Source organism: Adiantum capillus-veneris, chromosome 9, assembly GCF_014529385.1.
Source record: "Adiantum capillus-veneris isolate H3 chromosome 9, ASM1452938v2, whole genome shotgun sequence".
Taxonomy (NCBI): domain Eukaryota; kingdom Viridiplantae; phylum Streptophyta; class Polypodiopsida; order Polypodiales; family Pteridaceae; genus Adiantum; species Adiantum capillus-veneris.
In genome coordinates, this window is record NC_140939.1 from 117,844,265 (window position 1) to 117,867,468 (window position 23,204).

General features: G+C 42.9%; 1 protein-coding gene across 3 annotated transcripts in view; it reads left to right on the forward strand.

Moving 5' to 3' along the window:
- Positions 1–3,592: 3,592 nt before the first annotated feature.
- Positions 3,593–23,204, forward strand: part of TIC40 (hydroxyproline-rich glycoprotein family protein) — a 146,662-nt gene continuing 127,050 nt past the window's right edge. For 2 of the 3 annotated variants that reach the window (XM_086520013.1, XM_086520014.1), the window contains exon 1: positions 3,598–3,802. In XM_086520013.1, the coding sequence (XP_086376139.1) occupies positions 3,706–3,802 (97 nt within the window). In that variant the 5' untranslated portion in view covers positions 3,598–3,705. Of the gene's footprint in view, positions 3,803–23,204 lie in introns of all 3 variants that reach the window. The other variant, XM_086520015.1, reaches the window with a different exon arrangement.

Consider the following 23,204-nt stretch of genomic DNA (forward strand, 5'->3'; position numbering starts at 1 on the left):
AGAGTTTTTACTCCTAAACGTTACATACAAAGCCTTAGGCTATTGTAGTTTTATTGTAGACAACATGCACGGAGAGACAATGACACACAATATTGAGGAATCTCTTCAAATCCCCCTTAATGCAACAATTTCCAAAATTGGTATCACTTATTATTAGTACTTGTTTTTTTGAAAAGTCTTCAATTACCAAATAAGATTCCCTCTTCTAAATGTGAAGCCATTTAAGGAATTCTAAGTAGCAATTGTGCGATAATTGTACCAATGACGTTGTGGTAACTAGGACCTTTGCACCACCTTGCACCCCCTCCCCTCGGTTGGGTTCAAGCCCATGTGAGAAGATAATCTTGTGGTAGATAGATACAAACATCACTCCTTTATTCTAGAGTTTGCATGGTAAAAAGGGTGGTTAGTCTAGCTTATGAATGTAAAAGGCTCAAAGCTAAAAATAATCATAGCGGGTTCTTTTGCTATGTGGATCAAGTCTCTCTAGAGCTCTCTCGTTCTTTTGCTACACGCTCTCACTTCCTCTTATGGAGATACCCTAGCAGCACCCACCATAGCCAATGATTCTCAACAGTGGTATTAGAGCGCCAGGAGGTCCTGGTAAGGGAAATTTAAAATGCATAGTTGAAGAATCCCTTGATGGTGCAACAGAGCAAGAGGTCAGTGGCAATCACCTCTATAGCAATAGCGTTCTAAATGGTTGCTGCTTGTTGGTAGTTTCGTTAGCGCCCACGGTGGGTAGTAGCAAAGCTTTTCCAAGCACTGTTGAAGAGCGTTTTGAATTGTTGCAGGTAGGAGACCAAGGTTTTCAAAGTGTTTCAAAATGCTATCCAACAGTAGGGAGTACCAAACGACAAAGTTTTGTTGACGAGTTGCAACAAAGGCCTTGACAACATGCATAGCATACCAAAACACTACAAGACTTTAAAATTTTGAAATGCTCTTCAAATCTAGATGGGGTGCGAGTGGTGGTTTGAAGTCCCAAGCGATGGCACTAGGCAAGCATCAAAGAGTCGCACTTTTAATTGTGTACAAAATATTTCTAAACACTCGTGTGCCCTTATGGACAGAGTATTGAGCTTGCAAAATTGAATGCGCACCTTATTAGGTGTCCTCCGCATGATTGTAGTGCTCATATAGTAGTTGTCGTCGTAAAGTTTTTTTTTGTTTTTTGTAGAGATTCAAATATGGCATCCAAAATCAAAAAGTTTGATGGATCCGGTTTACACCAATGGCAAATCAAAGTAAAGGGATACCTAATGTGAAAAAACCTTTGGAGCATTGCCAAGCCTCTTTCAACAGACGAAGTAGGTAAAACGGATGCAGTCACACGAGCTTTATTTGTGCAACAGAGAAAAGACGAGCAAGCACTTGGTATCATTCTGACTTCTCTAGAAGACAATTTTATTCATTATATAGATGATAATACATTTTCGAGTGATGCCTGGATAGAATTAGAAAGTTTTTTTGGTGCCAAGGCCAAATATTCAAAGATGAGCTTTTAAGATGGAATTATATTCTCTAACCATGCATGCTGATGAAAATATAGCAGCACTAGCTAACATATTAAAGAGCATTAAAACCCAACTAGTGTATGTTGAAGCTCCAATACATGACGAAGATCTTATTGTTGTTTTACTCAATACTTTACTTGCTAAATTTCATCAAATTATGACCGTTTCGAAGGAGAAAGATCCTTTGCCTTCTTTGGATGATATTGTTGATTCCTTATAGGAAGAGGAGAAAAGAGCATCCCATGCTACTTCTTCCATAATTCCCATTGCCTATGCAGTCAATGGTTGTACTCATTGCATATGCAGTCAATGGCTGTACTTCTACCTCAACTTTGACCAGACCATCCACTAGTATTAGACCTTGTGCATTTTGTGGGCAAAATAATCATCATTAAACAAAGGATTGGTTCACAAAAAATCCTTGTGTTGATTGTGGTAAGACGAGCCATCCTTCCAACAAGTGTTTCGAGAAGAACAAAAATTAAATAAATATAGTTGATGGTGTATTTGAAGCACAAATGGTTTTAGTTGAAAGTGATGTCTTTTAGTTTTCCAGTTTCTTTATGTTGTCGTAGTCAATAAATCTTGTACGGATTATAGACACTACCACAAAGAAAGTGATAAGACCTCCCATATTTTGTGAGGGGGCTTCTACTCATTGCACACCAATTGCCAAATCGTACATTCCTTGGCCGAGAAGTAATACTTTAGATGAGTGTGTGCCACAATTGTTACACATGCTAGTTAGTTTTTTGTAAGATGATTAGTGAATCATTAGTTTTAAAGTTATATGTTCATGTTTTGTTGATATGATGGTTATATGTACGTGACAATGATTTTAATGTATATTAAAGCAGGCTTACTATCAACATTAAAGAGAAAAAGTGTCGGTGACAAAGGCCCAAGTGAGGCTCTTAACTTTATCTTATTGAGTCTTATTGCTTATTAAGTTTCTTGTTGAAAGATTAATAAAGTTATAAACATTAGTTTTGCATATCAAGTCTCCTCTAGGAAAGTAAGGGTTTTATATTACTCTCAATTACTATTGGATTAGTTTTGAAATTGTATGTGTTACCTTGTTCAAGGTCCATCTTGTGCATTTTTAAGTATATTAGCGACTAATGGTGCTCTTATTTCGCAAGAGAGATTGTCAAGGGTTCCAATGTGCAAGTCATTTCAAGTGGTTTGTGGACTCTTCCATGGTCTTATAACAAGCCCATTGTGAATGGTTTGGGCTTAAGGAGGGATTGTTGCCCATGTGAGAAGCTAATCTTGTGGTGAATAGATACAAACAAGTACACACCACCTCTTTACTCTGGAATTTGCATGGTAAAACGGGCGGTTAGTCTAGCTTTGTAAATGTAAAAGGCTCAAAGCTAAAAATAATCATAGCACGTTCTTTTGCTCTATCTCTCTCGTTCTGCTACACACGCTCCCTTCCTCTCATATATTGTTGGTTTGGTTGAGTTATGTTGTTCCACTCTGATTGCTGTCTAAGGGAAGTACACACCCCGATGTTGTTGTCAAGAGGGGGCCTTTCCAAGAACCGTGTTTGTATTGGCTTCTTGCTCTAGTAGGGTAAGCACCTTTGGATTCAAACTCTTGCATGTTTGTAATGGCATCTTGCTCTAGTAGAGTAAGCACCTTTGGATTCAAACTCTTGCATGTTCTCATAATGCGATCTCATAGGTTATCTATCTAAACAACTTTCATCCGTCATATGATGCACTAGATTAATAGAAGAACACACACTTTATCTCTTTTTCTCTCCCTCACACACACCCGTACATATGAAAACTCCCTAAAAATCCTATATGCTACCCACACATGGGTGAACATATATTTCTCACTTTGTTGGCACTGCCTGAGGCATTTCTAACGTATCATTTTCATTTCGTTTACAAAAATTTGGCCACGATCTCGATCCATTGACATTTCCTTAGAGTGGGTGCATCTATCCCTCTCTTCGTGTCTCTTCGGAGTGCCGGTAGTCCCTCATACTAGCTTAGTTTATAACACGTAGCCCTTTCTTCTTCACGGGATGGTGCTGTCCGGGCGCCCTAGTTTGACATGGGCCTGATTTATTCTCGGAACTCAAGGTGGATTGGTGAATTGTTATAGTTGGAGTTTACCCACGCTTAACTGCAGCTGCAGACCCAGCTGCGCAAGACATTTTAGGAAGGAGAAGATGGAAAGCATTACATCACTGAGAAAAAGCCTTGTATCATCTACGCTTCTTAGCGATGTTCAAAGATCACAGGCAGCAGAATGGAGGGCTCGTCCAGGTCTCTCTCTCTCTCTCTCTCTCTCTCTCTATGTGTCAACACGCACGCACGCACACACACATCCTACATTAAGATATACATAGAAACTTCAAGATGCAGTTTCAAATGAGAGCAGGCTACATCATAATAGAAATGCTCAAGACAGAGGTGGGTCTTTGAAAGGACTGCCCATGTTTAATACGTCACTCCTTGAGGAGAATTTTGTCTGGGTGGTGCCTTGTTGGAATAAGGCAGTGTTAAGCCAGTTGCAAATAGTTCACGTGAATGTCTCGGTTTAAGGCATACGAATATATATGCAACGTTTGTTGTGTGCCAAAGATGGCCCCAAAGCACGTTGATGCAAATTTCTATCAAGTGTGGATGTCATAGCTACAATCATTGCATGCCCATATGGCTAACTCTCAGGTTGTTTATACATAGTCAATGTGAACGATACTTTTTCAATATTTGTCCTATCCTCCAGTTGTGGATTGAGGACTCCTTTTGATGGTATTGCAATGCGTTTTTATTGATTGCGTACATGTTGTTGAAAGTGCATGTGGGCATGTCCGTACTATATTTAACTGTCACAAGCTTAGGCGAAGAAATAGAACAAGCGACTATTAAAAGCAGTGACTATTATGACGTAAAGCAGTGCAAGTTGCTTTTATAATGTAGCGTCATTGTGAAACGCGTTTCACCGGCCTTGAAATGGGAAACAGATAAATTATTTTGCCTAGTCAGTGAAATGCTTAGAGGTGGAAGGCTTGAAACAACAAAAAGAGTTTCATATAAAACTTAGTGCATATGCTAAACTTGGCTTTAATACTACTCTGACCATCAGAGAAATTCTTAGAACTTTGTGAAAAATCAGAGACGTGGCACTGCCAAACAATGGAATAGGAGAAGAGGCTATTGTAATAACTGCTTTCATAACTGATTCCCATAATCTTTAAAAAATCAGCTTCTAAGTAGTTGATGCCCAATAATCTTTTCTTGCATGTGAAACCACCACGTCAATAATTCTGTACACTACCCATGAATTCCACCTCACGCATCGCTCGTTTAGATCTAGCTGCCTCTTCTCCTACTCCATTGGTTGGCAGTGCCTTCTCACTGATTTATCATATATTTTTTGCTCTTAATAACTTTTCAAAAAGTCAATTGCTTTAATAACTAATCCCCATAATCTTTTCAAAATCAATTGCTAAATAACTAGTGCTAAAAAAGTTGTCCTTGCATGTGAAACTACCATGTCAACAATTCCATACACTATCACGCGTCGCTAACTTGAGATGTAGGTCTTTTTGTTAGATTTACACCACTTTGCTGCTTCACACAGGTCTGGGGCACTTCCTTGTACGGCTAATGTCTTCGGGCTGGCCACCCATAGTCTAGGTTGTACCTTGTCCGGCTGCTCGAGTTTGGGGCAGGCCGTCCACCTTGGGCACTCATATATATGGGGCCAGGGGAGGTACCCACTTCTCAGTCATACATCTCTGCTCTTTGTATTGAGGGTCTTCTCCTCTGGTAGTTAGTGGGGGGCTGATCGCCCCTTTCCCCATCTGTGGTGTTTTGTGCCGAGTGAAAATATATGCAAAATCTGTATCTGTGGCATACTGATTGACCATATCCTCGAAGTTCCTATGATGTATCGCGGAAATAGCCAGAACCAACGGCTTCCGGGACAAAGCATCTGCCACCAAATTCTTCTGTCCCTGCACATAGACAATCTGGACGTAAAACTGTGACGAGATGTTTGCCCACCGCATCTGCTTTTCCGGTAGCTGCTTCTGTGACAAGTAGCATTAACTCTGACGGTCTGTGAAGACAGTAAAGTCCGCTCCGAGTAGGTAATGTTGCCACTGTGTAAGAGCATGGATAACCGCCAATAGCTCTTTCTCATACATCTGTGCTCTCAATTTCGGCATTGAGAACAATCGGCTCTCGTAGGCAATGACATGGCCTTCTTGCATTAAGAGTGCACCCAGACTACGACCACAAGCATCACAATATACTTCCAATGACTTCTGCAAGTCCGGCAAAGTCAAAACCTGTCCTGTAGTCAATTTCTCTTTCAATGTCTGAAAGGCAGTCATCTCTGTGGATCCCCATGAGAAAGGGACTCCTTTTTGCGTCAACATATGCAAAGGGGAAGCAACCTCTGCAAACTTTCTAATGAACTGCCTGTAGTAAGAACATAAGCCCGAGAAGCTTCTAACTTCATGGACATTCTTCAAATCGGGCCAATCACGAATAGTCTCTATCTTGGCCGGGTCCATGTGCACACCTATTGCTGAGACAATGTGTGCCAAAAAGTGTATCTCTGGTAGGAAAAATTCACTTTTCTTTGCATTAATCACCAACTTGTGATCTCGTAATGCCTGAAAGACCTGTAGCAAATGTTCTCTACGTTCTGCCTCATCCTTGGAGAAGACAATGATGTCGTCAAAGAAAGTGCCAACAAATAGTCTGTACTCTCGCGTCCATCATTCAGTTAAATGTCGTTGGAGCATTGGTTAGGCCAAAAGGCATCACCAAAAACTCAAATAAACCATGGTGATTTTGTTGAGAAATCTATAATCGATGCACATTCTCCAAGATCCGTCTTCTTCAAAACCAACAACACTGGAGAGCAGTTCGGTGAAGTACTCGGCTGGACAAGATCCTTTTCCAAGAGGTCTTTCACTTGGTTCATAATTTCTTCATCTGGGCTCGCCTCACACGGTAAGGTGGCTGGTTCGGTGGTGTGCCTCTAGGTATCAGATCAATGGTATGATCCTCAAGACGAGAGCTGGTGGCAACTCGCTTGGCAGGCGCTTAGAAAAGCAATCGGTATGAGTGTGGGGAAAATCTTGGCGTTCTTTTTCTAGATCAGACATATTAGTCCTATGATCATCATTCAACTCTTTCAAAAAGAGTAAACAAACAGACTAGATTTCATTAATATTGAAACGGCCGAAGCCGATTCAATAGGGACAGACTAGCCCTTAAGTTTCACATCAAGTACAATGGTTCGGCCCTTTTCTGTAGTCAAAGTCGCTTTTCTCGCCCGATAGTCGACCACGGTGTTGTTCTTATGGTACCAGGGAATTCTCAGGAGGACATCACAACCTTCCAAGGGCATTATGTAGAAGTCCTCGTGCCCCAAATACCCTTGACAATGCAACCGAAGTTTGCCATTGACAGTTGTAATGGCTACGTCCTTGTCGGGTATAACAAGCCTCTACAATGTAGAGGGCGGTACTATTTCAATAACCTGTTAACTTTACACAAAGCACTGAGAAGGATAGAGAACACAGATGCGTCCAACGACTAGAATGTCACTGCGCACACGAGACCAACACCCTGTAGGCCCCAAAGACTGGCGCCCCTTCCGGTATTTCTTTATTCAATTTAAGGTAGACGATTCGACCGCTTAGTACAAGCTTTCACAAAGCTGTCCAAACCTGGTGAGGGCTGGAAACGCAGGTTTCCGACCTGATTTTGGCAGCATAATGGCGCAAAAACCCGTGCAGGTCAAAAGACCTGTCTAGGGCGGATTCCCTCGCTATCTGGAAGCTTTCTGGTGAGCTGTCACAGAAATTCAGCGTGCTGTAATTCTTTGTTTTTTACTGCCGGGTGGCCAAAAGCTTGTACACGCATCCTAGGGCTCTCACGAGGCTTTCCTGTTGCTCCCTTGTAGTTTATGTGGGAAACCCTAAATCTGCAGAAAAACACAGCAGGCTGTAATTACCTGTTTCGGATCGTTTTTAGCGGAGCGAACACGCCTACGCGTGTCCCAAGGGCTCCCGCACGTAATGGGACAGCTCCCCTGTGAATTGGACGAGTTTTCACGTGAGAAAATTCTCCAAACTTGTAGTCTTTCGGGATGGAACTGTGCGTACCTGTGGGGGGTTAGCAATTAGCTAATCCGGTTCCTCTTCAGAAGGCTCTTGCCTTGGCAAACGCGCATAAACCCCCATAACTTTACATATTTATCTGAGTAGCCCAACTAGTGGGGCATTATCGTATGTGCCAAAGAGGAGAGAGATGCACGAGAGCAAGTCATTGCGCTACATGAGACAGAGGAGAAGGCAAGCTTTCCATTAAAGTTGCAGACCTGCACCCACTACTCACACACTGTAGGTCACTTCTATGAGCAAAAATCAGCCCCAGCCTCAAATGGGCGCCTCCTCTTGTTGAGGTGTCCTGCAGGCTGCTCTCCTCCTGCCAAGTGTCCAATTTGCCCCTTGTTAATTCCCTACTTCCCACTCACTTATAAAGTGTAAGTGACTTTCCGAGTGGCCCAGACTTCATTTGGCGCATACAGGCTTCCATACTCATCAAAATTTAGTGCTAACTGGCCCGACCAATCCTAGACTGATCGACCTTGACTCCCGATGTGAGAAACCTGTTCGGCCGCAGCTGTTTCACATTGGCCATGCAATGTCCACTTGCACCTTTTCAAGGGTTCCGGGAAAAACAAGCAAAAATAAAAATAAATAAAAATATCTAGTACTTATTTACGGAAGGCAACAGGAAAAATACACCTCCTGGCGACACACCCCACCCTTGAAATACTGCAAGCGACCTCGCTTACATGCCAATAATACATGCGGTATCTCCTGATATCACATATATTCTATGATGGGAATCCAAGATTTACATGCTTCCGAAAATGTAGCATGGACGATTAATTATGTGGCTACGACACATATATCAAGCATAGAAGTCTTACTAGTGTAATCTCAAGCACAAACTTCTCTAGCTAAATTCTGTATGAAAAGGGTAAATACAATTGCTTAACTACTCTCTTGAGCATCATGAACCATGCTCTTGCCTTGCTCCAAAAAGGCTACATCAAGTCATTGTGGGTTCCATTTGAAAGGCTTCAAGATACAATTGCAATAGCTGCGGTGAATCAACCAATTCAGACTCTTCCATCCATTTGGCATCCAACGATGCATAGTTTTTGAACTTTACCAAATAGCGTCTTGCAACCTTTCCTCTAACCTTTCTTTCTTTATGTGCCAATATGTGTTCAGGAACAAGAATCTCATTCAATTCTTCCACTTCGGGCTGTTTTTCATCAAGCATATTCTCTGGCACATCACCAACAAAGGGTCTTAGAAGGCTGACATGAAAAGTATTATGTATTTTCCAGCCTTCTGGTAGCTTCAACCTGTAAGCTACATCACTGATCTTTTCTGAAATCTGAAAAGGACCATAATATCGCATACTGAGCTTAGGAAACAAACGTTCCTTGCCTTTCCTTTTCCTTAACCTGGCCTTTTCAAAGCGCAAAAGCACCCAATCACCAACTGAAAATACAAGTTCACGACGGTGATGATCAGTAGCTTTCTTTTGCTTAGCCTGAGTCTTTTCAAGAGCAATCTTTATTTTCGTGTATGTTTCATCCATATCTTGCACATACTTGTCTGCCTCAAATATCTTGTTCTTAGTCTACAAAATGGGCGGGACTTTTTTCCCTCCTTTCACTATCTCAAATGGTGCCTTACCTGTTGACGTATGCACAGTGTTATTGTAAGCATATCAACCAATGGGAGATGGTGTTCCCAAGTTGCCTTGTGCTCTGACACATAACATTTGAGCAGATCCAAGACAGTAGAATTTGCCTCTTCTGACTGTCCATCAGTTTGTGGATGAAACGAAGAAGAGAACTTTAGCGTAGTGCCCATGTTCTCGAACAATGCCTTCCAGAAAAGACTCGTCATACGTGGATCCCTATTAGTGACAATTGATTGAGGCATCCTGTGATACTTAAATATATTACTCTTGAATATCTTGACCATGCATTCTGGCTTTATCTTCTTCCTAACAGGAATGAAACGGGCCTGCTTACTGAACCTACAGATGATAGTCCAAATCCAATCATTGCTTGTTTGCGTCCTTGGAAGATCAAAGATAAAGTCCATCGCTATGCTTTCCCATGGCCTATCGGGGATCGGCAATGGTTGCAACAATCCCGGTTGCTTTTGCCTGTCAAATTGACTTTTTGGCAAACTAAGCATGATCTTACAAATTGTCAACATCTTGACGCAAAGCTGGCCAATACAAGAATGCCTCAACCCCTTTCACTGTCGCATCAATTCCACGATGCCCAGCATAAGGTAGAGTATGACTTTCCATCAAAACCTTTGGCCGTAACTGTTTAGTAATGCATAACTTTCCATGCATCATGAGAAAGTCATTCTTAAGCATATAGTGCTCATGATGTTGCCCATCAACAAGCATAGATCCTTGCAAAATCTGAATCTTCAGCATATTGTGTCTTCATTTCGTCTAGTTCACAATGGTACGGAATTGACACTGCTGAAATTTGGGGCATTTGTGACCGCATCAGCCACCGCGTTCTTTTTCCCTTGCACATGCACAATCTGAAAATGGAACATTGACAAGATGTTTGCCCATCGCATGTGCTTCTCAAACAACTGTGTTTGTGTGAGAAAATATCGCAAGGTTTGATGGTCTGTTTGGACAACAAAATCAGCCCCTAGCAGATAGTGTTTCCAACTAGTGAGAGCATGGATTACTGCCAGCAATTCTTTCTTATAGACTAGCAATTCTTTCTTATAGACTTGCAAGTTCCTTTCAGTCTTGAAAAGAATTCTGCTCTCATATGCGACTTCTCAGCCATCCTGCATTAGAACTGCACCAAGACTATGGCCACACGCATCACATTGAACCACAAAAGGTTTCGAAAGATCTGGCAAAATGATTACCGGATCTGAAGTTAGCTTCTCTTTCAAGTGTTTGAACGCTAAAAGTTCCTTGGCTGTCCACTTGAAAGTAACTCCTTTTTCTTGTAGTGCATGGAGTGGAGAAGCAATCTCAACAAAATTTCGGATGAACCTCCTGTAGTAGTAGTGAACATAAGCCTAGAAAGCTTTGAATGTCATGTACGGACTTCACGTCTGGCCATGACCTATATGCTTCCACTTTGGCGGGATCCATGCGTACCCCATCCTTTGAAACAATGTGCCCAAGGAAGTGAATCTCTTCCAAAAAGAATTCAATCTTCTTCGCATTAATGAGTAGCCTGTTCTTGCGTAACTCATTGAAAATTGCGGTCAAGTGATCCCTATGCTCCTCTTCGGATTTTGAGTAGATAATCATGTCATCAAAGAAGGTACCCACGAAGTTTCTTTGTGGTCTAAAAATTCTGTCCATCATTCTATTAAATGTGGCAGGAGCATTTGTGAGACCAAATGACATGACAAGAAACTCATAGAGACCAAATGTAGTCCTGAACGTAGTCTTATGGATATCTTCTGGCCTAATGCGTATCTGATGGTAACCACTCTTTAGGTCTATCCTTGTAAACAATGACGCTCCCTCAAGCTGATCAAGAATGTCATCTATCCTCGGTATGGGGAACCTGTTCTTGATGGTATTCTTATTCAAGGCACATGCGCCATGAACCATCCTTCCTCTGCACTAGGAGTACATGCAGACAAAAAGGGGATGAACTGGGCTGAATCAGCCCCTTCTGTAGAAGCTCGTTGACCTGACTCAATCTCTTTGTGCTGGGCTACACTAACCCTGTACGGTGGTCTATTCGGTGGACTAGAACCTGGCACAAGATCTATGGTATGATCCTCAGGTCTCTTAGGAGGTAACTCCCCTGGCAAAGAGTCCGAAAACCAATCACCAAAACCACTCAAAAAAGCTGACCTGTCTTTATCTAAAGTAGACAAATTAGATACAACTTCAGGTACTTCTTTTGCAAAGATCAAGTACGCAGAAAGATGATTCTTTATTACGGATGAAATAGCAGAAGCAGAAACAATTGGAACAGACTCGCCTTTAAGCTTTACATCAAGGACATGAGTCTTTCCTCTATGTACAAGGGGTAATTTTTTTGTTGTGAGTATCCACCATAGCATGCAACCTGTAACACCATGGGATACCCAATAATACATCACAGCCCTCAAGTGGCATAATATGAAATTCTACCTCATCGACATAGCTCTGAATGTGCAGACGAAGCTTCTCCAATATGGGAGTAACAGGCTCTAAATGACCTGGGCATGCCAAACCTGCTTCCCCTGTCATACCCATCTCCTCTGCACGAATGCCCAACTTTGATGCCAATTTTGGTGATATGAAATTTGCACGGGCTCCCGAATCAAAGAAAACCAGCACTGTCTGGTCTCTAACTTTGCCCCAAGCTTTGCATAGTTCCATGGCATCTAGGTTTGGCTGGTCTCCAACCAAACCTAGGACAAGTTCTGCACCCGGCTTTGGCTTCTTCCCTTTATGGTTTGACTTGTCATCCTTATCCTGTGACTTTTTCTGTGGGCATTCATTTGGAAAATTGTCCTTCGTGTTCACAAATGTAGCATTTCTTGGTCTCCCTAAGAGCTTTCCTTTCTTCAAAAGTTTTGCCAGAAAAATGCCTTTTTTGTCCCTGTCCTCGTCCCGAAGGATTGCTTCTTGGACGTGTCAGTTTCTTCATTGGAGGGCTTCTTTGTGGGAGGCTCCGAAGGCTTTGCTGCAACATTGCCCTTGTTTGAAAACTGTTTGCCTTGGGACCCTTTCTTGTGGCTATTAAATCCATCAGAATCTCCCTTCGACAGATTGCTGGCCACTCTTGCATTCTCAATCAACTGAAACATATTCATGACAGTAGTCTTTGTGCAGTAGTCCCTGATTTTCTTGGACAATCTGCAACAGTACTTCTCAATTTGTTCTGACAATGGCACAAACCTGTAAGAGGTGACTGGCAACAATGCGGCCCAAAACTGTTTATTGTACTCTTCCAGATTCACACACTGTTTAGCATTCAACTCGTGCCATTCTGTCATCACATCCACTTCAAAGTGTTTGTTACCCATGCAGGTGCAAAAAGCTATTTGAATTGGACCCACGTTGTTGGGGCTTGACCCTAGTTCAACAATGCGGTCCACCATTGAAGGGCATTCCCTTTCAAGAAAGTGACAGCCTTGCGTATCTTTGAATATTCCGTGAAGTTTCCTCCCGCATAAGCTGCATCGAACTGTTGTATGAAGATCAAAGCCTTCAATTGATCCTCAGTTCCTTTGAAAGTTTCAAACTTCACTCCCTGCCCACCTTCCTTATAATCCTTAGGCTGACTCAAAGGAGCCACATTATCATAAACATGTGCCTGCAAAAGTGGTGCTCCATGATTGCCCATTCGAGCACTCGCATCACCTGTTTTATGTGTCGTATCTGCATTTTAGACGTATGGCTGCAAAAAACCAGCCATACCAAATTGTGTTCAGGCACTCAAAACTGGCCATAGGCACCCTGAAAACCTGGTTGGACACCCATGTTCGCATACATAGGGTTACCCATGCCTGTTTGCATTGTCCCGAACACATTCCCTGACATATAACCTTTGGAAGGTCTAGCCATAGCTTGAAGCACTGAACCACCTCCAAATTAACTAGGATAAGTAATAGGTAATGGAAGGGTCTGACGCATAGCCTATTCATAACTCCCTTGACCATTCACAAAGGGTTCCTGTGCAGCTAAAGCAAGGTGCTTTGGATCATTGGACACCGCTAGTTGCTCAACCACATGGGCTTTCCCTCGAGCATCATGAGTCCTCTGCGCATTGGAAATCTCCTTTTCCTGCAATGTCTTAGTCATGCCCTGTATAGGAGGCTGAAAACCCTGTATCAGAGCTTGTAAGAACTCCTGCATCCTTGGATTGCTAGCCAACTGCTGAACATGTCCATGCAGCAATGCAGTTGAGCTCTAAACAACCTGTCCTCTTCTTGAAGAGTTGAAGGAACTTTCTCTGTGCCATGTGAGGAAGATCCCTCTTCAGGTGCTTGGTCTCTCTTCTCTGCCATAATGACAAGCTCTGTGTTGCTTTCACCCACAACAATCCACGTTGCACTTTTTGAAGAAAAAGTGACTATCCCATCGATGGAACCATATAACCAGCCTGTACAACGTAGAGGGCGGTACTATTTCAATTACCTGTCAACTTTACATAGAGCACTGAGAAAGAAAGAGAACATAGATGCGTCTAGCGACTAGAATGTCATTGCGCACACGAGACTGACACCCTGTAGGCCCCAAAGGCTGGCGCACCTTGCGGCATTTCTTTATTCAATTTAAGGTAGACGATCCGACCATTTAGTACAAGCTTTCACAAAGCTGTCCAAACCTGGCGCGGGCTGAAAACGCAGGTTTCCGACCTGATTTGGGCAGCATAACAGCGCAAAAACCCCTGTAGGTCAAAAGTACATGTCTAGGGTGGATTCCCTCGCTATTTGGAAGCTTTTTGGTGAGCTGTCACAGAAATTCTGCGTGCTGTAATTCTCTGTTTTTCACTGCCGGGTGCCCAAAAGCTTGTACACGCATCCCAAGGCTCTCACGAGGCTCCCCTGGTGCTCCCTTGTAGTTTAGGTGCGAAACCCTAAACCTGCAGAAAAACACAGCAGGCTGTAATTCCCTGTTTCGGATCGTTTTTAGTGGAGCGAACATGCCTACGTGTGTCCCAAGGGCACCCGCACACAATGGGACAGTTCCCTAGTGAATTGGACGAGTTTTCACACCAAAAAACGCTCCAAACTCGCAGTCTTTCGCGATGGATTTGTGCGTACCTGTGGGGGGTTAGCAATTAGCTAACTGTCAGAAGAAGAAGAAGAACTAGGTACTCCTTCAAATTGCACTTGCTGCTTCTACTTTCTTGCCCCGTGTAAAAAGGATCAGATTTCCCGATAGAAGAGAAATCGGCTCCACTTTGACACCACTGTAACAGACTTGGACACTCCAAGTCAAGAATCTACCGCGACACGACATGAATTCACTTCAAAACAGTTCACAATTAGATTCGGGCCCGGCGGAGTTCTATGCCAAGAGATATTGGCCCCAAAGACTGGCGTCCCTTTCGGTATTTCTTTTTGTATTAAATCGGTGCTCAAAGTACAAGGGAGTCGGAGGGTCTCGCTCTGAGACTTTGCGTCCAGATGCTCTGCAAAGTGGGAGCCCTACCCATGCTTATAAAGGTTTACAAGGGATGCCAAAAAGTAGAGTCCCAAAAGCTGCCATATTTTAGAAGCATTAAAAATAAAGCAACTATTTCAAAATCTCTCTCTCTCTCTCTCTCTCTCTCTCTCTCTCTCTCTCAAGCATTGCGTAGAGAAAAAGCTAGGCACGTGAAAAGGGGTAGTCCGTATGGCCAGCCACGTCAGCACCTGCCAGTGCCGCAATTTCGGGAAACTCCGTACTTCCACGTCAGCATTCCTCCGCATTTTCCGGGTTCTTCTGCCAGCCAAGGTGTGTTTGCGTTGCCCATTGGCCACACCACGTCACCGGTTTGTGACATAAGACTGCATTTCGACAACTTTCGGATTGTATGAGTTTCTAGTAATGCCTTTCGACCTTACTAACGCTCCAACAACTTTCAAGTGAACGATGGAGCGAATTTTTCATCCTCATCAACGGTTCACTAGAATCTTCTTTGACGACATTTTAGTCTTCTTTCACATAGAGCAGGAACACAAACGACATCTACAAACTATGTTCGAAGAATTGCAGCGGCATAAACTTCAAGTCAATGCTAAGAAGAGTGAATTTTTCTTGACAGAGATCCACTATCTGGGACACATTGTCTCCCGTAATCAAGTGCATTGGGACCCAACAAAGGTTCAAGCTATTTTAGACTGGCTAGGACTTGCTTTGGTTCAAGATGTCCGAAGTTTCCTTTAGCCTCTGTTCCTTCTATAGACGCTTCATACGCCATTTCGCTCTTGTAGCTGCACCTCTCCATGACCTCACAAAGAAAAAGATATCTTTTGTGTGTGGGGCTAAATAGAAGGAAGCTTTTAAAAAGCTCAAGTATCTTCTTACCCATGGACCTATCCTTATTGTACCCGATCTCCGGAAACCATTCAAAGTGCATTGTGATGCTTCAGGCGATTGCATTGGCTCAGTTTTTAATCAAGAAGGCCACACAAGAAGGAACTCATGGGAGTCATTGTGCTCTCTCAGTTTGTTGGAAACACTACCTTCTGGGACCAGATTTTACGATCAAGACAGATCATCAAAGTCTTCGAAACTTCCTCTCTCAACGCAAGTTGTCTGAGAAACAGATGCGGTGGGCCAATTTTCTTTCATGTTCCATTTCCAAATTCTACACACTTCTGGACGCAAGAATGTGGTGGCAGATGCTCTCTCTTGACGGCCCCTAGTAAATGCCATAACAAGTATACATCATCATGAATTGGAATCTCTACCCGAGCTATATACCCTGACGACCCTGATTTCTATGAAAAATTTGGCAACAATTACAAACTGTTACTGAATTTTTTTCCTATTCTATTAAAGATGGTTACCTCTATTTTTCCACTAGGCTCTTTGTATGGCGCGTCCACTTAGAACAAGGTAATGGATGAAGCGCATGCTTCTCCTTAGTAGTCCTTACGTAGGACACAGAGGCATAATGTCTACGAGACATGCCTTAGAAAGAGATTTTTATCGGCCAACACTACGAGCTGACATAGACAAATATGTTTAGATCGGATCTTCCAGAGATATGGAAAATTCATGATGCTTTTCACATGAGCCTTCAACGACCTTTCGTTGGTGAACCTCTTGTAGAAGCAGTTACAAAAAATCATTCTGAGGTAGATAAAACTCAAGAAATACTTCTCCCAAGACAGATCATACACCATTAGGAGCAACATCTAAAGTTTGGAAGAACTCATCGTAAGTACTTAGTAAAGTTTAAGAATTACTCCCCTCTAGATGCTCAATGGATGACGGAATCAAAATTGCAAGATTTCTCAGACATCCTGCATCATAAGTATCATGAAGCCTCACAATTGAGACAACAGTTAAGAAATCAGAGCGATTTAATATTTTCGCTATGGCTACAAATGTATGAAAATGATTTTTGTGCACATAGAATGAATATATGAATTTATAAATTTATTGGTACCGATAATGAATGGGTAAATTTTTCGGTGCAATGCGCCATCTGGAAATTTACTTCGCGCTGACTGGTTGGTGACGTGGCAGTGCGTACGGATTTTCGCTTTTTACGTTGACTGACAGTACTGATTTCCGCAGCTTTCGTTAATTGCTTATGTGGGCAAATTTTAATAAAAGAGGCTTTTTGGAGCCATTGCTTTTAAGCTTAATGCTTTTGGGGCTCTGCTTTTAGCAACCCTTGTAAAACCTTTATAAGTGACCCAAGGGGCTCACTTTGCAGAGGATTTGGACGTAGAGTCTGAGAGCGAGCACCCGCGGGTCGGTTGTACTTTGCTCAAAGATTAATATAAAAGAAATATCGAAAGGGGCGCCAGTCTTTGGGGCCAGTATCTTTTGGCACGGAACTACGGCGGGCCGTGTCGACTCTCTCTTGAGTTGTGAAGAGTTTTGAAGTGAATCTCTGTTGTTCGCGGTAGAATCTTGACTTGGGGTGTCCGAGTTTGTTACAGTGGTATCAGAGCACGACCGATTTCTCTTCTACCGGGAAATTCGATCCCTTTTCTTGCGACACTTTTGGATTTTGAAAAGAATCAGTCGACTTCTTGTGCAACCGCTAAGGCTGGAGGAGACAACGCAGAAGATTTAAACGACTTAACAGAGATGAGTACGGGCCACCTCGGCCTACACATTATGAACTTTTGGAGATGCAACATCAGCAACAGGTTGACAAGTGCACAAAGCAGATGCCTCAGTTTGCTAAAGAACCCTAGTTTGCAAAATTTTTGTCTCAGCAATCCATGGTTGAAGTGCATACTCAGTGGTAGAAAGCCATCGAACCACCAATTAAACCGGCAATCAAGAAACCTTCTTCTTCGAGGATGTTCAAGGTTGTAAGGTACGTAGTATTCGGTACGTACTGTACGTTGTACCGTATGGATTGGGCCATAAGGTACGTAAAATTCGTAGTATATTTTTTAAAAGCTAAAAATACAAAGAATTTCAAATTTATATACAACCTATCTAGTTTAAAAACACTGCACAATACTTAATCATAGCCACAACTTTCAAAAAACACTTAAAATCACCCCACAAGTTAAGTAACCGCTAGATAACTCTGCAACACAATTAACGCACACTTCAAAGTTGAATACAAAACCTACAATCTTTTGCGAGGTCAGGACTCTAGAGTGCCTCCTTGCAGACTCCAAACACAAAGGGAGGCAGGGAGAAAGAACCTTATCGTGGCGGCAAATCCTTCCTTGGTCTCTGTGCAGACATTGTGCAGAGACTCTGTTCTACTCTTTGGTTCTCTGTTGTGATAATAACCAGTATAGGATAGGTGGACTTATTAAAGGCCTCGCCCAACAAGTCTGACCACGGGGAATAGGCACCGTCAACGATTTTTTTTTTTGGTTTTTTTGAGTGCGTACGGAATCGTACGGATACCGTACGGACGTACCGTACGGTACGGAACCAAACGTACGGAAACAAGAACTTCAAGAGGTGGTTCAAGCCAAGATTAGTTAGCTTTTGGATACGAAGAATCAATCAAAAAAGCAACCAAAGAAGCGCAAGAAGGGGACTGACTACCTTGGTTATTTGGGCCATCAATCCTCTTTTGCATCTGCAAGAAAGCAGAAGAAGCGTGTGCGCTTTTAAGGACTACCCATTTCTTCTTCTTCCTCTTCTTCTGCCAGTTCTTCTAGCTCTTCCGACTTGAGCGAGGAGGACAAAAAGGGCAAAAAGCGAAGCTTCGGAAAGAGAGAAAAGCGCAAAGAAACTCAGATTCCGATCAATTTCTGATAGCTCTACGGAGGAGTCATGTTTTGACAGTTCGGACTCCGATGACCACATGTTTTATGCGAAGAAGATGCACTTCTACAGAGCCAAGCAATACGACTTTCTCGAAGACAAGAGCAAGAAGACAAAGGAATTTAAAGGTGGACAATAGATAAAATTTGAATCCTTTCTGGATTTCGAGATGCTCCGAGGGCTTTGGCCTTCATCCAGCTGTTTGACATAGCCTCCTCTAGAGGGCATTACTCAGAGCACTCCAAGATCAGGAGGGCTGCATCTTTTCTCAAAGGAAATGTTTGAACATGGTGGTCCACTTTTTGTCTAAGGAAAGAAGCTCCAGTCAAGTGGTTGAAATTCAAACAACTCTTTATTTGTTCTTGGCTGACCCGAGAGTATGAACGGGATGTAAGAACCGCTTGGAACCATCTTCGCATGACCAAGGGAGATTCTTTGTACGCACATTGCGAGAAGTTTTGGGACTCTTTTCTACCAACCTCTTCATTTAAGAAGGTCACCTTTAAGGAACAGATTGAGCGGTTTTGTTGCGGACTCCCTACAGAGATTCTAGATTACTGCCTTGAACAAAAGTCTGATTCTATTCAAGAATTAATGGGTCATGCGAAACTAGGTTTCTCGATACATTCGGGGAATTTGACTTACCCCACTGATGAGATCTTGACTCGAAGGACCAGACAAACCTCCAACAATGAAAGTAGAAAGAAAAAGAGTTCCCAGGAAAAGAAGGATACATGACCCCGACTGACTCTTTGAGAAAGGGCTAACTATCTCAAAGAGGGGAAGTGTTTTGGTTGCGGGGAACAAGGGCACATCTCCGGAAAGTGCCCCAAAAAGGCACAGCAAGGACGGACTGAAGACTGGCCAAAGTGTTCTAGAGCAGCCGAGGAACGTGGCAAAAAAGGCGAGATGAAAGCAGGACTAGTACCAGATTGCATGGGAACTGACCCAAGCCAGATAGATGAAAGTATAGAACTTTGCCGAGCTTGGGGCAAAGTGAAAGATTAGGAAGCTTTATCTTTTTCGATGGAGGAGCCAAGGTCAACTTCATTTCATCTGAATTGGCGGCGCGGCTCGAGATTACGCCTGACAGGATGGGGCCACCAGCAAAGGTAGTTCTAGCGGCACCCGGATGGGACATAGCCATTACGCCTGTTATTGGCAAAGTTCGTTTGCATTGTCAGGGGTATTTAGGGCACGAGGACTTTTATATCATGCCTTCAGAAGGGTGTGATGTCCTCCTAGGAGTCCCTTGGTACCATAAGAACAACGCCGTGGTCGACTATCGGGCGAAGAAAGCGACTTTGACAAATGAAAAGGGCCAAAAAGTTGTACTTGATGTAAAACTGAAGTGCGAGTCCGTCCCTATTGTATCGGCTTTGGCCCATTCCAAATTAATGAAATCGAGTCTATTTGTTTACTCGATCTATTTGAAAGAGTTGAATGATGAATACACAACCAACATGTCGGAACTTGACAAAGAACGCCAAGATTTTCTCCACACTCATGCTGATTGTTTCTTTGAAGGCCTTCCAAGTGAGTTACCCCCATCTCGGCCTGAGGATCATTCTATTGATTTGATTCCTGGAAGCACATTACTGAACCGGCCACCTTATCGTGTTAGCCGAGCCCAGAATGAAGAGGTCATGAGCCAAGTGAAAGACCTTGAAAAGGGTCTTATCCAGCCGAGTACTTCACCCTACTGCTCTCTGGTTTTGTTGATATTAAAGAGAGACGGATCTTGGAGAAGGTGCATTGATTGTAGAGCTCTCAATAAAATCACTATCAAGAACAGATTTCCGATTCCAAGGATCGATGATATTCTTGACCGACTTCAGGGATCCTCTTGTTTCAGCAGGATTGATTTGAAAAGCGGATATCATCAGATCTGAATCGCTCCGAGAGATGTCTACAAGACAGCCTTTCGGACAAGTTTCGGTTTATATGAATTTTTGGTGATGCCTTTTGCACTTACTAATGCTCCAGCGACTTTCAACCGAATGATGGATAGGATTTTCCGAGAGCATTGATCTTTTAAGTTTTGTCGGCACTTTCTTTGATGATATTATAGTTTTCTCCAAGGATGAAGCAGAACATCAACACCATCTGCTACAGGTCTTTCAGGCATTGCGTGATCACATATTAGTTATCAATGCCAAAAAAAGTGATTTTTTTCTTGACAGAGATACACTTTGTGGGACACATCGTCTCAGCAGAGCTGGAGTATAGATGGACCCGGCCAAGATTGAGACTATCCGCGATTGGCCAGATTTGAAGAATGTTCATGAAGTTAGAAGTTTCTTGGGCTTGTGTTCTTACTACCAGTGGTTCATTCGGAGGTTTGCAGAGGTAGCTTCTCCTCTGCACATTTTGACTCAAAAAGAAGTCCCTTTCTCGTGGGGACCGACAGAGGTGACTGCCTTTAGGACACAAAAAACTGACACTTCTTTTTCCAAGGTCCGGGAGGCTTTAGCGAAATCTCAAGATCGACATAAGAAGGCAATAGATGACATCGACGAGATTTGAAACTAAAGGAAAATGATTGGGTGCTCTTACGTTTTGAGAAGGCACGCCTAACAAAACGAAAGGGAAAGGAGCGGCTTTTTCTAAAGCTTAGCATGAGGTATTACGGCCATTTCCAAATAAAAGAAAGATAAATGATGTCTCCTTTCGACTCAAGCTGCCCGATACTTGGAAGATTCACAATGCATTCCATGTGAGTCTATTGAAGCCTTTTAAAGGTGATGTGCCAGTCAATGGGGAGCCTGATGAGCAACCCGAAGTGGAGGAAAGCGAGGAGATACTCGTTCCAAAACAGATTTTGGCACACAAGGAAAGAAAGATGAAAGGTAAAGTGATTCGATGGTTCTTGGTTAAATTCAAGAACTATCTTGCATTGGATGCGAAGTGGATGGAGGAGGAGGACCTAGCAGATACTCCTCAGATTTTGGAACTTTACCATGAAGCATTCGATTTAGCATAGTCTAACTCCGATAGAACCCCTAATTCAGCAAGGGTGAATCTAGTGTAGCGGGTTTGCACAAGAGGGGAGTTACTCCGCTCCTTTGTCAACAGATTACCCCGATTTTGAATAAGGTCACTGATGTCCCCTTTGGGTTTCAGGGATCTAATGGGCTGACTAGTATTCTACTGTATGACTTTATGACACGGAATTCAAGAAAATGAATATAATTGATTTGTACTCTCTCACTTTATTTGTTTGAGTGCAGGAACTGAAAGACGAAATGAGTGCAGCATTTCTGTCTCATAAATCTCTATAGACATGATCGCAATAAGGATTAGTTAATCGGGCATCAATGAGGTCCGGAATGGATCTAGATGCGATTACTAAATACGTTGCTGGTAGTCATGGTATGAGATTTGAAATGAATTATTTTGTGATTTGTCATGTGATGTCCTTTGATGTCGAGTGATAACTGTGATGTGATTGTTGATTTGTACAAGCTAGATGTGTCGTGTCTAGTGCGTCGGTACTAACAGTCAGTGTCTACTAAGACAGTTAATGGCCTTTGTCTGTTTTGCAGGCGTAATCGAGGACGATTACTATTCTTTCAAGAGTGGGGTATGTCACAAATTGATGACGTGGTAGTGCTTGAACACACACACACACACACACACACACGTTGACGTGGGCTGATGTGGTAGTTGTTCGGAATTCGTATTTCGCGCTGACAGTATGGATGGCCGGAAAAAGCGCTGACTGGTTGCTGACGTGGCAATGCGTATGGATTTTCCTTTTTACGCTGGCTGACAATACGGATTTCCGTAGCTTACCTGATTGCTTTTGTGGGCATATTTTAATCAAAGAGGCTTTTTGGAGCCATTGCTTTTAAGTTCAATGCTTTTGGGGCTCTGCTTTTAGCAACCCTTGTAAAGCCTTTATAAGTGACCCAAGGGTGTCACAAATTGGTGACGTGGCATGCCCGGACACACTCACAGCAGGCTACAGGCCTGGAAAAGACGGAGGCAATGGACACGTGGCAGTTGTACGGCAGGTTCGGATTTTGCGTCGTAAAACCCACTGCACTGTTGACGTGGCATCTGTACGGCTGTCCCGCTTTTTGCGCTGCACCGCTGATGTGGCAAAGCTGTACGGACACCTTGCTTTAGCGCTGGCTGAGCTTTACTGGCAGCTTTTGGATAAAATTGCTTTATTTTTGGAGAAGCTTTTGACTATTGCTTTTGGGACTCTGCTTTTGGGCATCCCTTGTAACTTATAGATAAGTGGGCAGGGCCCTCACTTCTTAGAGCATCTGGATGTAGAGTCTGAGAGTGAGAACCCTCCCACTCTCTTGTACTTTGAACACAGATTAATACAAAAAGAAATACGGAAAGGGGCGCTAGTCTTTGGGGCCAATATCTCTAGGCACGGAACCCTGCCAAGCCGTGTTGAATCAAGTGTGAATTGTGAAGTGTTTTGAAGTGAATCTTTGCTAGATCTTGACTTGGATTGTCCAAGTTTGTTACAGTGGTATCAGAGCGCGGCCGATTTCTCTTCTACCGGGAAATCTGATCCTTTTCTAGCGACACTTATGGATTCCACCCAAGAACAGTCGACTTCCTCTGCATTTGGGGATGCGGGAAGAGATCACGAAGAAGATTCTCACGAAGAGTACGGCCCATTTTGGCCTACTCAGGCAGAGATTGAAGAGATGGAACATCAACAATTGGTTGA